We start from the raw sequence: 19,712 nt of genomic DNA on the forward strand, positions 1-19,712 counted from the left end.
AACCATGTTTAAGAAGCAGAAAGTACAGATGCAAGGAGATCTGGGTAGAAATACTTCGGTAAGAGGAAACTTGAACATATCACTCCCAGTGCAGAATAGATCAAATGGAAGAAATATAAATAGGATGCAGCAGTAAATAACAATCAATACAATAGATCTCCTTCATCTATTCTGAACTTTAGGACCCAATAAAAGAGAGTATTACTTTTTTTTTTTCTTGACTACAAGTGGAATAGTCACAAAAAATGATCAAGTATTAGGTCACAAAGAAAGCATCAATACATTCTATACAATGAAAATATTACCATCAACATGTTCTTACCACAGTGCAGTAAAGCTAGAATTTTAGTTCTAGCTGTAAGTACCAGAAGGTGTACTTAGCTTTAAGTACAAAAACCAAAAAGCCCTTCCAACTAGAAATTTAAAAATCTTCTATTGAACAACTCTTGGGTGAAAGGGAAGATAATAAGCCAAGATTACAAATAACTAAAGAAACAAACAAACCACCCCCAAACCTTCAAATAAACAAGTAATGAAAACACTATATATCAGAGACCAATGGATACATTTAAAGTGGAGATCAGAGGAAAATTCGGAGCCTTAAACACTTGCATCAATAGAAATAATGAAAATGAATGAATTATATCAACATAAAATGTGAGAAAAAGAACAACAAATGAATGAAAAGAAAGCACAAGGAAGAAAACAATAAAAGTAAGAGCTGAAAAATAATGAAGACTAGTATTGGAAAGCAGTAGTGTCAGAATTTTTTTTTTTTAAGTAGGCTCCAAACCCAGTGTGGGGCTTGAACACACAACCCTGAGATCAAGAGCTTCACGCTCCACCGCCTGAGCCAGCCTGGTGCCCTAAAAGCAGTAGGTCAAATTAATAAATCAAAATTTTGATTCTTTGGAAAAAGTAACAAAGCACATAACCCACTAACTAAATTAATCAAAGGAAAAAGGGGGAAAAAACAACTTCAAAAGAAGACAAAGAGGAACAAGACAAAAAATGGAGCAAAAGGATGAGGAATACAAAAGAGAATGAACCAGATTGTTTTTCAAATGAGTAACATAAGTAACATTGGTGCTCTAAACAAGAGAGGGGGAAAGAGGAGGAAGAAATCCAGCCTAAGTCATTTTGTAACAGTATTTTGACTAAATCCAGTAAAGCTAAAGAAAAAATACTCTGAAAATAAATGTTGAACTCTAGTTAATAGGTTCATTTTTTTCTGACATTTACATCAGTTAGATATTCCGAAATGGCTTTTGGGGTCTTTTAGTATGAGCAAATACGTAAATATTTTGACAGTAATTGGAATCAGGTTTCTGACTATTGGAGATGAGCCTTACCGATGTGGAAAGGGGAACTCCAGCATGTACTCCACTGTATTGACTGGAACTGGATGTATCAGTATAAACGCATGGGTTTTAATGTATCTATTTTTATCTATCATCGACAGAAATGGAAAGGGATATAGCTAAATGTGAATATCTAGATCTACCTATATTTATAGATATCTTGACTATCTTGCAGTGACAAGCACAAAGAAGTGCTTGAAAAATGGTGGAACAATTAAAAGGAAGGAGGAGAGGAAGGAAAACTTCTTCCTCGAAGTAGATTGCCAACTAATATGTGCAGAAGGAATGATGGAATTAAGAAGTCACCATTTGGCAGCATCATAAATGATTTGGGCAAAATCCTCGACTGAGGGGCGCCTGGGTGGCTCAGTGGGTTAAGCTTCTGCCTTCTGTTCAGGTCATGACCTCAGGGTCCTCGGATCTAGCCCCGCATCAGGCTCTCTGCTCAGCAGGGAGCCTGCTTCTTCCTCTCTGTCTCTGCCTGCCTCTCTGCCTACTTGTGATCTCTATCTGTCAAATAAATAAATAAAATCTTAAAAAAAAAAAATCCTCGACTGACGCTAGCAGTTTAATGATGAACTTGGTATTTACCCAGTCTCAAAGTATCTCCTCACAAAATTCTTATTTGTTGGAAAGGAAGAATAGTAACTTTACAGGGGAGAAATTTGGCATACAACACCCTAACCAAGTGGTCACACTTAACCTCACCATTGATGGTTAAAATACTCATTATGTACCTGTTCCTTTGATGAATGAAGACACAGCATTTCTCTTTTGGTGTTACTCATTATGTACCTGTTCCTTTGATGAATGAGGACACAGCATTTCTCTTTTGGTGTTGGAGATGGAGAGGAGAAGGGAGTTGAGGGAAACTGGAAGGGGAGGTGAACCATGAGAGACTATGGACTCTGAAAAACAATCTGAGGGTTTTGAAGGGGCGGAGGGTGGGAGGTTGGGGGAACCAGGTGGGTATTAAGGAGGGCACGGATTGCATGGAGCACTGGGTGTGGTGCAAAAACAATGATTACTGTTAAGCTGAAAACAAATTAAAAAAAAAAAGCCATAAACAAAAAACCATTCAAAAAGCCATTGAATTGACTCATTAGGAAACCAGGAAACTTAGTCAAATCTAAATTGAATAACATTCTCCCAACTATCTTGCCTATTTTCTTCAACAATATCAAGATCAGGAAAGACAAAGAAAGATGGAAGAAGTGTTCCAGATTAAAGGATAAGGAAGAGATAGGACAATTAATGAGGAATGTTAGATCAGATTTTGGACCAGATTTTAAAAAATTTTTTTTAATTTTTTTTTTTTGCTAAGAGGGATATTAACCCAATATGAATACGTATTTTAGATTAGAAAGTAGCATTTTGTTAATAATAAGGTTTTGATTTTGATTGTTGTACTTCAGTTATGTAAGAGAATGTCTTCATTATTAGGAAATATGCACTGAAGTATTTAAGAGTAAAGGGGCGTGATGTCTGCTATTTACTCTAAAATGGAAAAAAAAATTGTATGTGTAGAGGGAATGATATAACAGGTATGGTAAGATAGAAAACAATTAGAGGAATCTGGGAGAGGATAGCCACTATTCTTGCAATTTTTCTATTGGGTTGTAACTCTCAATTTAAAAAGTAACAAGAAAGAAATACTTAAAAATATTTGTAAGAACATATAAGAGGGTAATTTTGTTCTATAGAATTTTTTGAATTCACAGAAAGTGCAAACCATAATGGGAAAGAATGATCTATTTGAGTAAAGTAAAATGACACATTCACATACAACAAAGAAGTATGTAAGTGGATTAAAAGACAAGCCACAAACTAGGAGAAGATGTTTGCTGTGCCTACGATTATATAGAACATATTTTAAAAATTACAAATGATCAAATACAGAAATTATCAAAGGATATAAATAGAGGAGTCACTGAAGAAGGTAACAAGCATGTGAAAAGATAACCAACTGCATAGGAATTAGGGAGAAACAATTTAAAGTAACAGCCATTTACCATTGAATATATAGTTAGATACTTGCTCAAAATTTTGATTGGCTAATAACCATTGTTGAAAGAATGAAGGGCAGAAGGAACTTTCTTAACTGGCTCAACAATTCTGGAGATTGTTTAGCAAGATCTAGTGAAGTTGAAGTTGTGAACAATTCCATCCTTAGGCATGTGGATAAACTCTAAAGGAATAGGAGAGGGTTGTTCATTGCAGCATTGATAGTAACTAGTGAAAAATTGGAAGCAACTTAATTGTTATTAACAGATGACATCAACAGATGACAACAGATGGATCAGTAATTTGTGGTATAATCATACAATGCATTGAAAATGAATAAAATATATCTACATCTGTTAACATGTAGAAATCTCAAAAAAATCTTAAGTGGAAAAAGCAGGTAGCAGCAATTTATAGTGCAAAATTTATAAACATAGAGAACAGTAATGTATGTTGTAAACAAAGAAAATGGTGACGTATGTTGTGAAAATTAGTAAAGGGAAACCTCACTGAAATGGAGTTGGGAGGTTAGAAGAGGGAGCTGGTACCACTTGATGTCAATTACAGGAAGAATTGTCAGTTACAGGCCCCAGCAGAAGAATTCTCAGCTGAAAGAATGATCAATTACGACTCTAATAGGAAAAAGCTGTACATTGTATCTCCTGTAAGAAATCAACTACCCCTGCAATTCAGCCAATGAGAAAGCCTAATCACTCTGAACTCTTGCTTTTCTGCAATGGACTTTTGTTCAGAACAACCCCTCCCAACTTCCTCCTTCTTCCCCATAAAGTAACATTTCTCCCCTTTGTTTGTTAGACTGACTCAGGGTTTTGCTGCAGCTAGAATGTTCCAAATTGGAATTCTTTGCCATTCCCAAATTGCAATTCTCTGCCTTTCCTGAATAAATCCATTCTTGGTGTTAAAATAACTTCTATTTTTAAGGTTAACATTGTCGTGAATGAGAAAGGAGATAGAGTTCCTGCCTTGGAATAATTTGGCATTTGAAGAAAGTCAAATGAGTATGATTACAATTCACTACCACCGAAGCCACAATGACAGGGCCCCTAATACAGATGGAGGAGTGGAGAAGACGAAGGAATATTTCCCAGAAATGGCAAAGCCTTCCGTGTCTTTTTCCCACACTGAACCAAGTCCTGAATAATAAGAAGGGGTTACCCAGATGAAAGGAAGGAAGGGTGTTTCTAGCAGATAGTGACATTGGCAAAATCCACAGGAGAGAAACCACCGAGTCCTGTTTGGAAACTGCCAGTGGTTTCTCAGAGCTGGGGCGGGCAGGGGGTGGGGGCAAAGAAAGCTACAATGGTATTGGAAGGCAACCCCGGACATAGGTATCACGAATTATAAGAGGATGGCTCTGGAGGGAAGATCCAGTTAGTGTTGTTTTTTTGTTTGTTTGTTTTGTTTTTTTTTGGTGGTGGTTTTAAAGAAAACCAGGCAGGAAATAATGGGGTCTCAGCCGAGCAGGAGAGAGGGGTGACTGAGAGATACCAAAGTGTCTGAGCATTATGACTCAGGGCTGGCGGTAGGTGAGGGGAGATGATTCCAGGAGGTTCCTGGCCTGGGCATCTTGGGTGCATGATGGAAAGACGGGCGCTGCGTTTTGTGCCACCTACCCCCGCCCCGGCTACCCTGATGAGACCAGGAACAAGCACCTTACACACGTTTAGTTCAGGTATAAAAATGTACAGGAGGAGGACTGAACGGGTTTTCACGGTGGGTGGGGTGGGGGTGGGGAGTGTGGTTTTGGATGCATCTCGAACGTTTTAACTACAAAATGAAAGCTAATGTAACTGTAACATTAGGCGGTGCTAACATTTCTGAGATCGCGCGGATGTCACATTGTTTTCTGCACTTTTCTGTGTTTGAACGAAATGTAATAAGCCAATGGCCGAAGAATGCGGTTAGAATCGGAGGAGCCTAAGCTCTAGAAAGGGGTTAAACCAGAAAGCGGCGGGGGCGGGGAGGGCTGTGGTTGTGTCTTTGTGTGCACAGTGCGTGCGGAGAGAAAAGCCTCGGGAGACCGCACTCGGCTGGGTGGGTGAGACTGGGCGGGGGAGGAGGAGCGCCGGGGGGGGGGGGGACTTCCTGCCTGACCCCGCCCCGGCCCCGCCCCCTCCGACTAGCCGCAGCTCCTCCTCCTTCCGTGACGCCGCCTCCCGTTTCTAGGTAACGTGGTGGGGTGGGGGCTTAAACAACGCCGCCGAGAGGTGGCCGCTCCCTGCTGGCCCCTCTTCTCGGCCCCTTGACCCTCGGACGCTGAGAGCCATGGCCCTACCGCTGCTGCCTGGCAACAATTTCAGCCGCAACGTGAGTAGTGAGGGCGCCCGAAGTCAGAGGTCCAGGCCAGAATCTGGGGTCCAGGCGTGGCCAACTCCCCCGACCCTACCCAAGCATCCTCCTGCTGCATTGGGCACAACTTGGACCAAACTTTGTAGGCCAGTGGAACCCTTATTCTCTGTCTCCTCTTCCCCCAGTCTAACTGCATCTGGTTGCTTTTAACTACAGCAGATACATAAGTAGATTCTTCATGGGGGGCAGGACCCGCGAACGTAGCCAGGGGTAGTGAAGGTGGTAACAGCCATCGCTGAGCGTGTAAGCTATGACAGGTGCCATGATTCAGTCGCCTTGCACGGCATTTGCTGCTTAGGTCCTATTTTTATTCCCATTTTACAGTTGAGGAAACTGAGGCATGGAGAAATGAATCACTCCCTGAATGGCCAGAGTTACAAAGCTTCAGTGTGAAATTGGGTTTCTCCCAGGCAACCTGTCTCCACAGCCCAGGTGCCTAGTCATTGTCCTTGAAAGCCCGTGTGGAAGAAAGAAATAGAGTTGCTGTTACTAAAGCAAAGAAACCTGGGCCCCTGGAGGCTGTTGAGGCTGAGAGGTAACCAGGGTTCCACCAGTCTGTAAAGTTCTGTCCTAAGCTTTATAGAGTGAAGCCTCCAAACTTGGAGTTTTTTCCTCGCTGAAGACTGAGAGGAGCTTATTTCAAAAGAAGATGAAATTGCAAAACAACACAACACGACAACACAAAAAAACCCTGAGCACCGAAGAATCTTGTCTGTAATAAATAGCCCCTTATTTAAACAACAGCAGAAAAGTGATTCGTGTTTTCCTGTACACTGGTCACCACATTTTCCTGGGGGTTGCAGTTGCGTCTCCAGAAGAAGGTAGGTGATAACACGGGTGGAAGGGAACTCCAGGGAGCCCCTCAAGGTGTTTGTGTAAAGCTCTGGTTAGTGTAGAGCCAGGGAGCCCCTCAAGGTGTTTGTGTAAAGCTCTGGTTAATGTAGAGCGCAGTCAGCAGATTGAATGAAGCCTTTGACCTTCTGGATTCCAAAGTGTCTGCAACCAAGTTGTTGGCCCTAAAGTCTCAGTCCTTTGTAGCTTCAGGCCACTGAATTCTGACCTCCACGGGTCGGTTGGCCTGACCGAGTTGCTTGTTGAACCGTGATTTGTGTAATTTTTTGGTTGATGGGTAAAGGCTGGCCTTCCCACACAGCTTCACCCTTTGCTAAGCTTCAGCCAGCCATATCAAGAAGGAGGACCCCAGAGAGGAAGGCTACTCAAAAAGATTCCAGAAATAAAAAAGCATGTTATGTAGGAATAATTTTAATAAAAATTGAAAGCAGAGCCCACGGCTTGGGCCCTGTAACGCTTTAGATGACCGATGACCCCCTCCTAAGAAGCACCTAGCTCCAACATGCAGTGATGAAGAGTAGCACTTTCATGAGAGATTTTAAAATCCGTGAAGCTGTACTGAGTGTACTTTGTTTTGTCTTTATTGGGAAGTACAACAAGTGCAGAGAAATGCATAATGGATGAACACCAAATGAACATCAGGAAATGAAGTATTAACTGGTACTCCAAAAGCCTCTCCCTTTTTTTTTGAAATTATTTTCCCCCCAAAGATTTTATTTATTTACTTATTTGACAGAGATCACAAGTAGGCAGAGAGGCAGGCAGAGAGAGAGAGGGGGAAGCAGGCCCCCCACTAAGCAGAGAGCCTGATGTGGGGCTTGATCCCAGGACCCTGAGACCATGACCTGAGCCGAAGGCAGAAGCTTTAACCCACTGAGCAACCTAGGTGCCCCCCAAAGCCTCTCTCTTGATAGCGGCTATCAGATTGAGCAGATAAAAATACGTGTCCCCAGTGCTGCATGGGACCCACTTAGACTGAAAGCTTGCTTGTTGTTGATCTCAAATTCAAATTTAACTGGACATCTTGTATTTTTGGGGGCAACCCCGCCTATCACTCTTTCTGGTCATTAACCCCTTTGTTTTTACTGTCCAGAATTAATTATCCTGAATGCGGGGACTTCTTATCAGTGTGAATGTCTGGTGTTCTTTTGTGACTGACTTGTGTTTAGCTCAATATTATGTTTGTGAGATTTGTTCATCGGGCTGTCTCTAGAGGTAGTTTACCGATTTTCCTTGCTCTGTAGTATTCCACTGTGTGAGTATGACATCATTTATATATCCGTAGATAGAGATAAGGCTTGTTTGGGGTTATTAAGAATAGTTCGCTGTGACTATTCTTAATCACGTCTGTTGGTACAATTGCTGGGTCGTAATGGCTTTCATTATGTTCTGCTTTAGTGGACGCTGTCAAAGTGCTTAAACCAATTTAAATCCCCAGCAGCGCCTTATGTTCCTATCTTTCCACATCCTGAGACTTGATATGGCTGGCCTTTTTAAACTGTAGTTATTTCGATCAGCAAGTATAGGGAAACTGTAGTTCCAATATGTACTTGCCTGATTCCTAATGAACTTGAGCACGATTTACTGGTCATTTGGGTATTCTCTTTTGTGTAGTACTTGTCTCTTGCCTACTCTTTCTGCTGGTTTGTGTGCCCCCCCCTTTTTTTTTACTTAGGAAATGTAGAAGTTCTATATAGATTTTGGACGTGACTCTCATCTGACATCTGTGTTGGCAAATATCTCTACTCTGTGGTTGGCCTTTTCACTTTTTTTTAAAAGATTTTATTTATTTATTAGAGAGAGAGAATGAGAGAGAGCAAGCAAGCATTAGAGGGGGAATTTCAGAGCTCCCTGCTGAGCAGGGAGCCCGATGCGGGACTGGATCCTGGGACTCCAGAATCATGACCTGAGCTGAAGGCAGTTGCCCAACCAACTGAGCCACCCAGGCACGCTGGCCTTTTCACTTTCTTAGTGGTGTTTTTGATGAGTAATTGTTCCTTTAGTGATTTTTTGGTTCTTTAAGAAATTGCTCCCTATGTCAAGTTCATTATGGTATTTTTCTGTGTTGTCTTCTGGAAATTTTGTTGTTTTTACCTTTCACATTTAGATTTCTAATCTAGTAGAAATGTGTGTGTGTGTGTGTGTGTGTGTGTGTGTGTGTGCGCGCGCGCGCGAAAAGGAGTATGGATCAGGTTATATTTTTTCCTATATAGCTATTCATTTGACCCAGAACCAATTGTTAACACAAGTTAACTGAGTAAGTTTTAAAGATCTTACTGGTTCTATGCCATGATTCATGAATTGACAGTATCCAGTGGAGCAGAGAAAAAAGAGCTCTGAAGAGCTCTCCCAGCAAGATTTTTATAGGTGGGGGCGGGGGCGTTACAGTAGACAAAAATTGGACTGGTTACTATAAGGTTACTATGGGGTATGATAGCAAGGGCTTTTTAGGTAGATTACTTAAGTCATGCTGATCAGGCGATTCATGATTGCCTGGTGTAAGGTTCAATTTCTGGGACAGCCAAAACTGTAAGTTAAGTTTCAGTTGGTGGCATGGGGCTTAGCATGATCAACTCTACTTAGGGCCTGTTGTTTTATCTTTAACACATTTTTGGAAAAGACCACCCTTTCTCTACTTATATGCAGAGCTGCTACCTTTGTTATAAGTATCCAAATACATGTAGGTCTGCTTCTAGATTTGTGAATGTACTTAAAAAATTATTTACTTTATGCCTCAGACGAATAGGGGTGTGTGTGTGTGTGTGTAAATTAGGGAATGACAGTATACTTCTTAGATCTCTTAGGCTGTCATTTAACAGTTTAGTACTTATATATGGAGAGTCCTTGTATGTGCCCAAATCAGATGGCTATATTTACATTAACCTTAGTACTGACTGTGTTGCCAAAAGACTAATATTATTTAAAAAACTTGTACTTTGTTAAAAGATCAGATGTTCTCTGGTGCATAGAGTGGTCAAAAATTCAGTAGAGACAAATCTGGCTTTTTTGTTTTTAATCATTAGTCCCTCCCCTCCATTACAGAGCCATGCTTGCTGAATTACATTATCAAGTGAAAAACCTTGGCCTCTTGGAGACAGCATAATTACTGGCTGTTTGGGTTTAAAATTATAACACAAGCTAACTTTTACTGCTTTTCTTAGAAATTAAAAAGGAACTTGTTTCTCCCCTTAATTAGCTGCTGATAGTCAGTCCTGAGCAATAGATTGATTTCAGCCCACAGCTAGCTACATGTGCAGCCTGTATTTCTATCTCTGAAATACAACAAGTATTGTGCTTCCTAAAATATAAGCACCTGTACCACTGATGACATTAAAATTATTTTGATGTGAATTAATTGAAAACCTTAGGGAAAGGTCACAGATAAATTCCAGACACACGGTATCTTTTTCCAGCAATGTACATGCTGGATTTATTTTGAGCTAAGAGAATCTCAGGCATATTGTCAAAAATAATAGGATATTAAAGTTAAAAGGGACATTTCCAGCCAAAGCTGAAAATCTTTCCTATAGCATTTTGGACAGATGTTTGAATAGCTGATCCTGAATGCCCCTAATAAATAATGAGGATTACACTTTGTTTTTTATGAAGCTACCTTGCCACCATCTTAGGAGGGTTTGTTGTCAATAGTCCATCTCTACCTTGTAATGAAGCAACTGTTTTCCTTAGAAGAAAATAAAATATTTGAATTCACAGCAGTAGAATAAAACAAAAATTCAGAATCTCTCTGTCTCTCTTAGAAAAGGGTGTGGGCAATACCTTGAAATTTATTTTTATCTAGAGTAATATAAGACTACTTATATAAGGAAATAAGGTTCTTTGGGAAATTTACCAGCAATTTAAATGGTGAACAGCTGAAGGACACACTATGAGGAATGCTTAATATACAATCTGACTTCATCATGGGATGGTAGATAAATCAATTTAAATTTATCACAATGACAAAGATAATCATAAAACAATGACTTCATGCACAGGATGGAGGTTTTTCCTGATCTAAAATTCTGCTTACAGATTTCTGGTCATATTCTTAGTGGTCAATTCCATTGCCTTAAAATAACCTGCATCAGGTGCAAACCCTTATAAGATTAGTTTAATGAATCATGGCCAGCATTTTAAAAAAAAAAGCAAAATTGACTAGAAAATAATTTTTTAAAAAATCAAAGTAATGTGTGATGACATGGGAACAGTAAGCATTCTTCCGTGAACTTTTTCTTTCCGTCATATGAGGCATGTGAACTGGGTTGCACTCAAACCTGTTTGTTATTGTGGTTGCAGAGTGTGAAACACGTTCTCATTAGAGCTGTCTCCACCAGTTCATGCTGTTTTCAGCACGTTTTCAATTCAGTTTTCTGTTTTCAGTTCAGTACTTCAGTTTCCTTCCAGGCCAGGTCTAGTCTTTTACCCTTCTAGAAGCTTCAACTGAGCCTATCAGACTTTTTTTTTCTTAAATTGCTGTAAAATTCACATAACATAAAACTGACGACTAGCCATTTGAATGGGTATCATTCACTGGCATATGGTACCTTCACAGTGTTTTGCACTGATCACCTCAACGAGTTCAGAGACGTCTTCATCCCAGATTTCAATCTCTATCTCAGAGGGACTTGGAAAGGTCTTTCAGCTCTCAGGGACCTCCTGTGTATAAATGATTAGCATGATCCATGACTTGTAGATGTAGTGATTCAGTAATAATCGTCTCTTCTGAGTAAAGAGTAATACGTTTCTGTGGGTTTGTTAATTTTGGTCAACTTAGTGACCTGCTCTGTGTGGTTTCCCTTTCCTGCAAAGGATATCAACTTTAATGCAGGGTTGCGGGGAGGTGGTGCATAATGGAGGAAACTTCAGGGTTTTTTTCCCCTTACTGTAAAATTTCTTACTTTCCCCTTATCCAAGTAGGCCTAAAAATCCTCGTAGTTTCTATTATCGAGGGCCCTAGTAAGATATGATGTGTGGTATGTGGGATCAGCAAAAGTAGTTTTCTCCCCTATTTGAAACTAAAAATGACTTCTGGCCAGCTTTTCCTGAAAAACAAATAGGCAATTAAGCCTATATTACCTTTCTTTTCTTTTTATACACTTACACATTTAGAAAAGTCATAAAGCAGCATAATGCATTTCTGTTCAGTAACTGTTTTAATCCAAGATGGGATTTATTTTTAAAAGGCTCAGTTGATTTAATTTAAATAGATGTTATAAATTCATTTTCATTAATGCTGTTTACAACATGAAAATACATTGACAATGTTAAATAAGTTACTAAAACCATATGGCAAAGCGATATGAATAAAAATATAGCCTAAGACAATTTTACATGAGACTTGAAAGTTAAGCTTTATGAGGTGTCTGGGTGGCTCCATAGGTTGAATGTCTGACTCTTGGTTTCGGCTCAGGCTATGGTCTTTAGGGTCATGAGATCAAGCCCTGCGTGGGGCTCAGCGAGGAATCTGCTTTTGAATTCTCTCCCTCTGCTCTCCCCCTCCCCCAGCCGTACTCCTGCTTTCTCTGTCTCTCTCAAATAAATCAATCTTTTAAAAAAAGAATATTATTTTCTTAAAAGTAAAGAATAAAAATTACCTCTTAAATGTGCCTGTGTTTTGCTCCCTAAATACTGAATTCTGGGTCAAATTTGAGATAAGCACACGTGGATTTCATTTTCAACTAAAATGAGATTTCTGACTGGACTCTTGATACCTGCTACCAAGGAAAGCTTTGCTTATAGGAATCAGACGTTGAAAAACCACAGCAAAATTGTCACTGCTTCCCTACAAGTGACAGGATACTTGACTTTCTTATCTGTTTGGAACTGGCATATGTATATGTTCAACTTTATAAGCAGTTGCTAAACTGTCTTCTAACGTGGCTGTATCATTTTGCATTCCCATCAGCAGTGAATGAGTGTTGCTATTACTCAGAATCCTCACGAATAGCTGGCATTGTCAGCGTTTGAATTTTAGCTGTTCTAATAAATGTACAGAGGTATGTCATCCTGATTGAAACTTATTTCCCCTGGCAGTTAATGATGTTGAACATCTTTTTGTGTGCTTATTTGCCACCCATCTATCCTCTTTGGTAAAATTTCTGTTCATGTGTTTTGCCTGTATTTAATTGGATTATTTCTTTCCTATTGAATTTTGAGAGTTATTTATATATTCTGGAGACAAGTTCATTGTTAGATATATGCTTTGCAAATATTTTCTTCCAGTCCATGGCTTGAATTTTCATTCTCTTAAGGCTAGAAAATATGTGTACATTTTTTTTAAAGATTTTATTTATTTATTTGACAGAGAGAGATCACAAGTAGGCAGAGAGGCAGGCAGAGAGAGAGAGAGAGAGAGAGAGGAGGAAGCAGGCTCCCTGCCGAGCAGTGAGCCCGATGCGGGACTCGATCTCAGGACCCTGAGATCATGACCTGAGCCGAAGGCAGCGGCCTAACCCACTGAGCCACCCAGGCGCCCTATGTGTACATTTTTAAAGATAAAATACAACATGAATCCAAATTGATATTTCCAATGCAAATGAAAGATTATAGAGTTTTTATCTTCTTTGATTCTATAGTTATCTTTTACTTACATTGAGAATCTTGCTTCATGAGGATGTTAGCATGATTTTCTTGTTATCCTACCATAAGTAAAAATATATATCCATATAATAGTTTCTGATCAATAATAACATTATTAACAATTTCAGTTTTCAAATGGTTTAATACTTCCTTGTAGTTCTTTTGTTTTATATATTCCATTAGGAATTTGTGGTCAAATTATTGAGTTTTAATTTCATTTAAATGTTTCTGACAGTATCGTTAGGTCCCCAACTTAATACCCAGTTAGGTTCGTTCATTTCATTTTGCTTTTGGTTTTTTTTTTTTTCTTCTTATTTTAATTTAAAAATTTTTAAAGACTATTTATTTGAGAGAGAGAAAGAGGAAAGAGAGTACAAGCAGGAGGAGGAGCAGAGGGAGAGGGAGGAGCAGAGTCCCTGCTGAGCAGGGAACCCATGTAGGACTGGATCCTAGGACCCTGAGATCCTGACCTGAGCCAGAGGCAGAATCTTAACCATCTGAGCCACCCAGGCACCCCTAGTTTAAATTTTAGATAGTTAACACACAGTGCAATATTGGTTTCTCGAGTAAAATTCAGTGATTCATCACTTATATGGATTTTGCTTTTCTAACTTTAAGAATTTTGGTTTTACTTTAGTGTAAAAATAAACATTTCTGTGGTTTCAGAGTTAAATTTACAAAGTGAGGTGCATTCAGGCAGGTATAGCTTTTAACCTTGTCCCTTCAAATCTTTTTGTCTTTCTCCCTTCCCTCTATAAGTAGCTTAACCCAAAACTTTTTTTAATCTTTTCTTTTTCAGAGTGTGGTGCCTAAACAATGAATCTTGGAACACTGAAAAAAAATTAAATTAACTTAAAAATAAAATAAAATAATTGTTTAAAAAAAAAGCCCAGCAAATTTTAAAATATATTCCCATGGTCTCTTACTAAACAGATGGTAGCATACCCTATCCATTGTCTTCCAACTTCTGTTTTTCCTTCTAACAGTGTATCTTGGAGATCGCTTCATCATAGTGGACAGTTTTCCTCATGCCCTTGGAATGTGTCCTCCACTCATAGCTACTTATTCCATTGTGTGGACATACCATAGTTTGTTCAGCCCATCCGCTTTCATTTTTTATTTTCTTTTAAAAGATTTTATTTATTTATTTATTTGACAGAGAGAAATTACAAGTACACTGAGAGGCAGGCAGAGAGAGAGAGAGAAGGAAGCAGGCTCCCTGCTGAGCAGAGACCCCGATGCGGGACTCGATCCCAGGACCCTGAGATCATGACCTGAGCCGAAGGCAGCGGCTTAACCCACTGAGCCACCCAGGCGCCCCAGCCCATCCGCTTTTAATATATAGTTGCGTTATTTCCAGTGTTTTGCTATAACAAATACTGCTGCAAGAAATAGCCAAAGTTGGGTTTCAAAAGAAACTACGGAAAAAGTAGAATGGCAGCCTGTAGTATGGCAGACGATATCTGCAAAGCATCTATGTGATGAAGGACTTCTGTCCCGTGTATATAAAAGGAGTAGAGGATCTGAACAGGTGTTGCTCCAAAAAACTTTTACAAAGAGCCACAAACACTTGAAAAGATGTGCAATATCCTTAGTCTTTAGGAAAATTTAGATCAAAACCCCCGTGAGCTGTTACGCTATCCCCGCTGGGATGGCTATAAGGAAAAGACAGTAACTGGTGTTTGCAAGGATGTGGAGAAATTGGAAGCCCCGTCCATTGCTGGTGGGAATACAGAACAGTGCTGCTGCTATGGAAAATGTGTTGTTTCACAGAAGTTTAAAGGTAGAGTTACTGTATGACACAGCACCCCCACGTATACAAGAGAAGAGACATGTATGTCCATAAAAAACGCAAATGTGAATGTTTATAACATTATTCATATTGGCCCCCAAATTGGGAATAACCCAAATGTCCATCCACTGACAAATGGATAAATAAAATGTGGTATGAGCCATACAACGGAATATTATTTGGCCATAAAAATACTGATACTGTAAACAATATGTAAAAGAGTGCAAGTTGTATGAGACCGTTTGTGTGAAATGTACATCACAGGCAAATCTATAGAGACAGAAAGTAGATGAATGGTTGCTGCAGCCCGTGTTGGGGAGGGGATGAAATGAGGAGTCACTGCTAATGGGTATGAGATGTCTTTTGGGATGATGAATGCATTCTAAAGTTAGATTGTGGGGATGATTGCACAACTTTGCAGTTGTGGTAAACTCCATTGAATTATATATTTTAAGTGGGTGAACTTAAAAATATATAAATTATACCTCAATAAAGCTGTTGGAAAATAAATAGCCAAAGAAAGGAGTTGGTGTGGGGCTCCTGGGTCACTCAGTGGGTTAAAGCCTCTGCCTTTGGCTTGGGTCGTGATGCCAGGGTCCTGGGATCGAGCCCCGCATCAGGCTCCTGATGCAGGGAGCCTGCTTCCCCCTCTCTGTCTCTGCCTGCCTCTCTACCTACTTGCAGTCTCTGTCCGTCAAATAAATAAATAAAATCTTAAAAAAAAAAAAAAAAGGAGTTGGTGTGGAATTGCTAGACAAACAAGAGGTGTCTGTCATGCCAGGATCATGGGATCATTTTGATTGAGAGGATTTTGTTACTTGTTACTTTGTTACTTGTTTCCAGTAGCTATTGAAATGTCTTTGAAATCCCATTAATGCAGACTGGGCCAATTCTTGAAGCCATCATTCATACTTCGGATGTTATTCCATTGCCATTCCTAAATGTTAATTTGGGGTTCAGAAGTTGGAGTCACTTTGGCTGTTTGGGGATCAAACACAGCTAACATTGGTCACTTTTGCCTTCTGTCCCTAACTTTATAGCTATGTCACTTAGGATAGATACTTTTGGCTGTAAGTAACAGTATGCCTGGCTAACAGTGGCTTAAGCCAGATTGATTTTCTCATCAGAAGAACTCTAGAGGTGTGGCAGTTTCAGGTTTAAGCAGTGGCTGATGAATGTCATAAAGGACTCAGACTCTTTTTCTCTCTCCATTCTGCTATCATGAGAATGCTGGCTTTTCATTCTTAGGTCCTTGGCCTCATGGTTGCAAGGTGGTTGCCTCAGTTCCAGACATCACATCTCATAACCATGTTCAAGACAAGTAGGAAGGAGAGTGAGGTGAAAATGCTCTTATATAAAAAATTGTTTTCCAGGCCCTCAGTAGATTTCCCGTTTATATCTTATTGGTTAAAATTGAGTTGTGTGGCTTTCCTCTGCTAAAGGGGTATTGGGAACTTGATTTTTCACCATCTTTTTGGAGCTGAGAAAGACAAAAGAAAGTAAATAATGACTTTTGGGAACTAAAAATTTTGTCTGTTGTCTGCCACACCAGCCACAGACTCAAGACCTGTGAGTCTAGATGCCTCCTCAGCCTTAGCATTTCGTTGTTGGTTTGAGAGAGAGAGAGAGAAAGAGACAGAATGAATGGGGGAGGAGCAGAGGGAGAGGAAGAGAAAGAATCCCAAGCAGGCTCCACACTCAGCATGGAGCCCGACATGGGGCTCTCAGTCCCTTGACACTTGAGATCATGACCTGGGCCAAAATCAAGCGTCTGACACTTAGGGGTGCCTGAGGGGCTCCGTCGGTTGGGGGTCTGCTTTCAGCAGGTCCCTCTGCCTGCTGCTCCCCCTGCTTGTGTGTGCTCTCTCTCTCTCTCTCAAATTTTATCTCAAATAAATCATATCTTTAAAAAAAAAAAAAAAGAATCTGATGCTTAACCTACTGAGCCACTCAGGTACCCTAGCATCCCTTCCTTTAAAACATTTTTGTTTGCCTTTTTTAATATATAGGTAATACATGAGTATACCACCATTGTAAAAAATCAAGCGATACTCTTCTTTCTTAGCAGTTTTCTTTTTCCGTAATAGAAAACAAGCCTCATACCCCAGTGAAACCAGCATATGCTCGCTGTCTGTCCTTTGAATATATTTTGGACTCCATTATTAAACCACTCAATTCTGAGTTTACTTGTCATCTTCCTGACGGCATTCTCGTGCTTCTCCCTGTCCCCATCTAGATCTTAGCCTTCCCTCGGAGGGCAACTCTACTCCCCCCTTCTCATTCAAGCCTTCCCTGATCATGTCAGCAGGAGCCCTCTGTCTGGCTACAGAACCTTGAACATATCTATATTGTCCGGACCGCCCAGTTCGTCCCCTTACTGGCTGGTTGCCTGTGTTGTGTTTGCGTTCTTTACATGCTGTTTTGTGACATTCCTCCGCTGACTGGGAAACTGTGATTGATGGCTCTCTGGGTTGCCCTTCCTTCCCCGGGGCAGGCTCCTAATAGGTGCCTGTTTGCTAACCTCTCTGCCTGTAGCAGCCATACCTCAAAACTAGGGGGGATAAACCCAGTTGGGGAAAATCCTCTCTGGAACTAGATTTTTGCCTGTGTCTTCCCCTGCTGCCATGGAGCAGAGTAGTTCTTAGGGTAGCAATGGTGACTATAAGAGAGAAAGAAACTCATTTGTTTCTGAGCCTTAAATAAATTATAAGCCTGTCAGGATGCAAGGCTTATATCAAGCTGCCAGGATAGCTCAGTGGCCACATACAAGGGGTGACCCCAAGCCTCTCCTGTGGCCTACTGTGCCATGTAGAGGGACAGTTCTCTTCTCCTTGTTGACATCCAGTTTGGCTCTTTGTGGAAGCAGAACACTGTTCTCTGAGCCTTGATCAGGCAGGACCCCCTTAAGAGACCAGTCTCCCGACGACAAGATGCTAGACACGCACATGTGCAGACATAAAGGGATTTCTTGGGCCATTCCCCGAGTTGATTCTGTTAGTACAGTTGTAGAAAGGGCAAAGTCAACTCTGAGAGGGGAAGGGGGTCCCCAAAGCAAAAGGAATGGGAACTAGTCATTTTCAGTCCCTCATTAGCCAGGCCCCAGGATGCCTGAATTCAATTTAGCAATTCCTATGTGACGAACAGCCCAGTTTGGCCAGCTGAGGGCCAAAGAAACTTTTTGTTTTCCTAACTATGTGTTTGGCGTCTCCAAGGAGGGGATGGTCACAATGGTTAGAGATCTGGGGGAGAACAGGTCCGTTCACTTGGCTTACGGTTCATTTAGACTACCTTTTCTTCGGCAGCCAAGTTTGGCAACTTGATGTTTGTTTTATCATTTATAGGACTATTTCCATCTTATTGTTGTGAGTCATTTATGGCTCATGTGTGTTTCCATTCATACTTCATACATTATCCAAGGGCCCTGTGTGGACTGTCTCCTGGTTTATCAAGGAAAGTAGACCCACTCTTGCCTTTTACTGTTAATTGAAATTTTTATGGAGGAAAATTAAAGATTCATGTGTAGTTCTAAGGAATAATACAGAGCAACCCTGTGTACACTTTACTCAGTTTCCCATTGGTACCATTTTGCAAAACTGGTAGAATATTAACATTAATATAATCCACTGATCCCATTAAGGTTTGCCCAGCTTTTTTTTTTTTTTAAGATTTTGTTTATTTATTTGACAGAGAGAGATCACAGGTAGGCAGAGAGGCAGGCAGAGAGAGAAGGGTGGGGAGCAGGCTCCCCGCTGAGCAGAGAGCCCGACTCAGGGCTTGATCCTAGGACCCTGAGATTGTGACCCAAGCTGAAGGCAGAGGCTTAACCCACTGAGCCACCCAGGCACCACCCCTGGCTTTACTTATACTCATTTACGTGTGTGCTTTTAGTCTAAATGGTTCATCACATGTGTGGGTTGCTCTTGTCACCTGACAGGAAAGATGCAGATCTGTTCCAGCACCACAAGGATCCATCCTGTTTCTTTTATAACCCCTTCCACCTCCTTCCTATCAACTGCCCCCCCACCGTGTCTCTGATTCCTGGCAACCCCTAATCTGTGCTCCATTTCTAAAACTTTTTAAGAAGATTTTACTTATTAATTTATTTGAGAGAGAGACTACAAGTGGGGAGGAGAAGCAGAGCAAGAGGGACAAGCCAATTCCCCACTTAGCATGGAGCTCATAGCAGGGCTGGATCTCATGATCCTGAGATCATGACCTGAGCCAAAATCAAGAGTCAGGTGCTAAACCTGAGCCACCCTGGGTCTCCCCCCTCAATTTTCATTACTTTGAAGATATTGCACGAAATGGAATTATACAGTATGTACCTTTTGGGATTATTATTTTTCACTTGACTTAATTTTTTGATGGCTTATCTAGCAAATTGTCCATGTCAGTTGTTCATTCATTTTTATTGCTGAGTAGTAGTCCATGTATGTGCCACAGTTTGTTTCACTGTTCACTTGCTGGAGAACATCTGGGTTGTTGCTAGTTTTTGGCTACGAGGGATGCAATCGCTATGGGCATTCATGTGCAGGTTTTTGTGTGGACACGTGCTTTCATTTTCCAAGATGAATGTCCAAGAGTGCAGCTGCTGGGTCATAATGGTAATTGCATGTTAAGTTTTTTGAAAAGATTTTATTTATTTCAGAGAGCGAGATAGAGAATGTATGAATGGGGGGTGAGGGGCAGAGACAGAATCTCAAGCAGACCGCACACTGAGCACAGGGCCCCAACGTGGGGGGGGGGGGGGGGGC

At 40.6% G+C, this 19,712-nt stretch overlaps 1 protein-coding gene across 3 annotated transcripts in view; it reads left to right on the forward strand.

Moving 5' to 3' along the window:
- The first annotated feature begins 5,563 nt into the window (after positions 1 to 5,563).
- EFHC2 (EF-hand domain containing 2) overlaps positions 5,564 to 19,712 on the forward strand; it is a 194,239-nt gene continuing 180,090 nt past the window's right edge. For 2 of the 3 annotated variants that reach the window (XM_059386229.1, XM_059386231.1), the window contains exon 1: positions 5,622 to 5,693. Coding sequence is in view for 1 of the 3 variants with exons in the window: in XM_059386230.1 (XP_059242213.1) it covers positions 5,652 to 5,693 (42 nt within the window). In the remaining 2 variants the exon portion in view is untranslated. Of the gene's footprint in view, positions 5,694 to 19,712 lie in introns of all 3 variants that reach the window. The other variant, XM_059386230.1, reaches the window with a different exon arrangement.

The sequence above is a fragment of the Mustela nigripes genome, chromosome X, assembly GCF_022355385.1.
Source record: "Mustela nigripes isolate SB6536 chromosome X, MUSNIG.SB6536, whole genome shotgun sequence".
NCBI lineage: Eukaryota > Metazoa > Chordata > Mammalia > Carnivora > Mustelidae > Mustela > Mustela nigripes.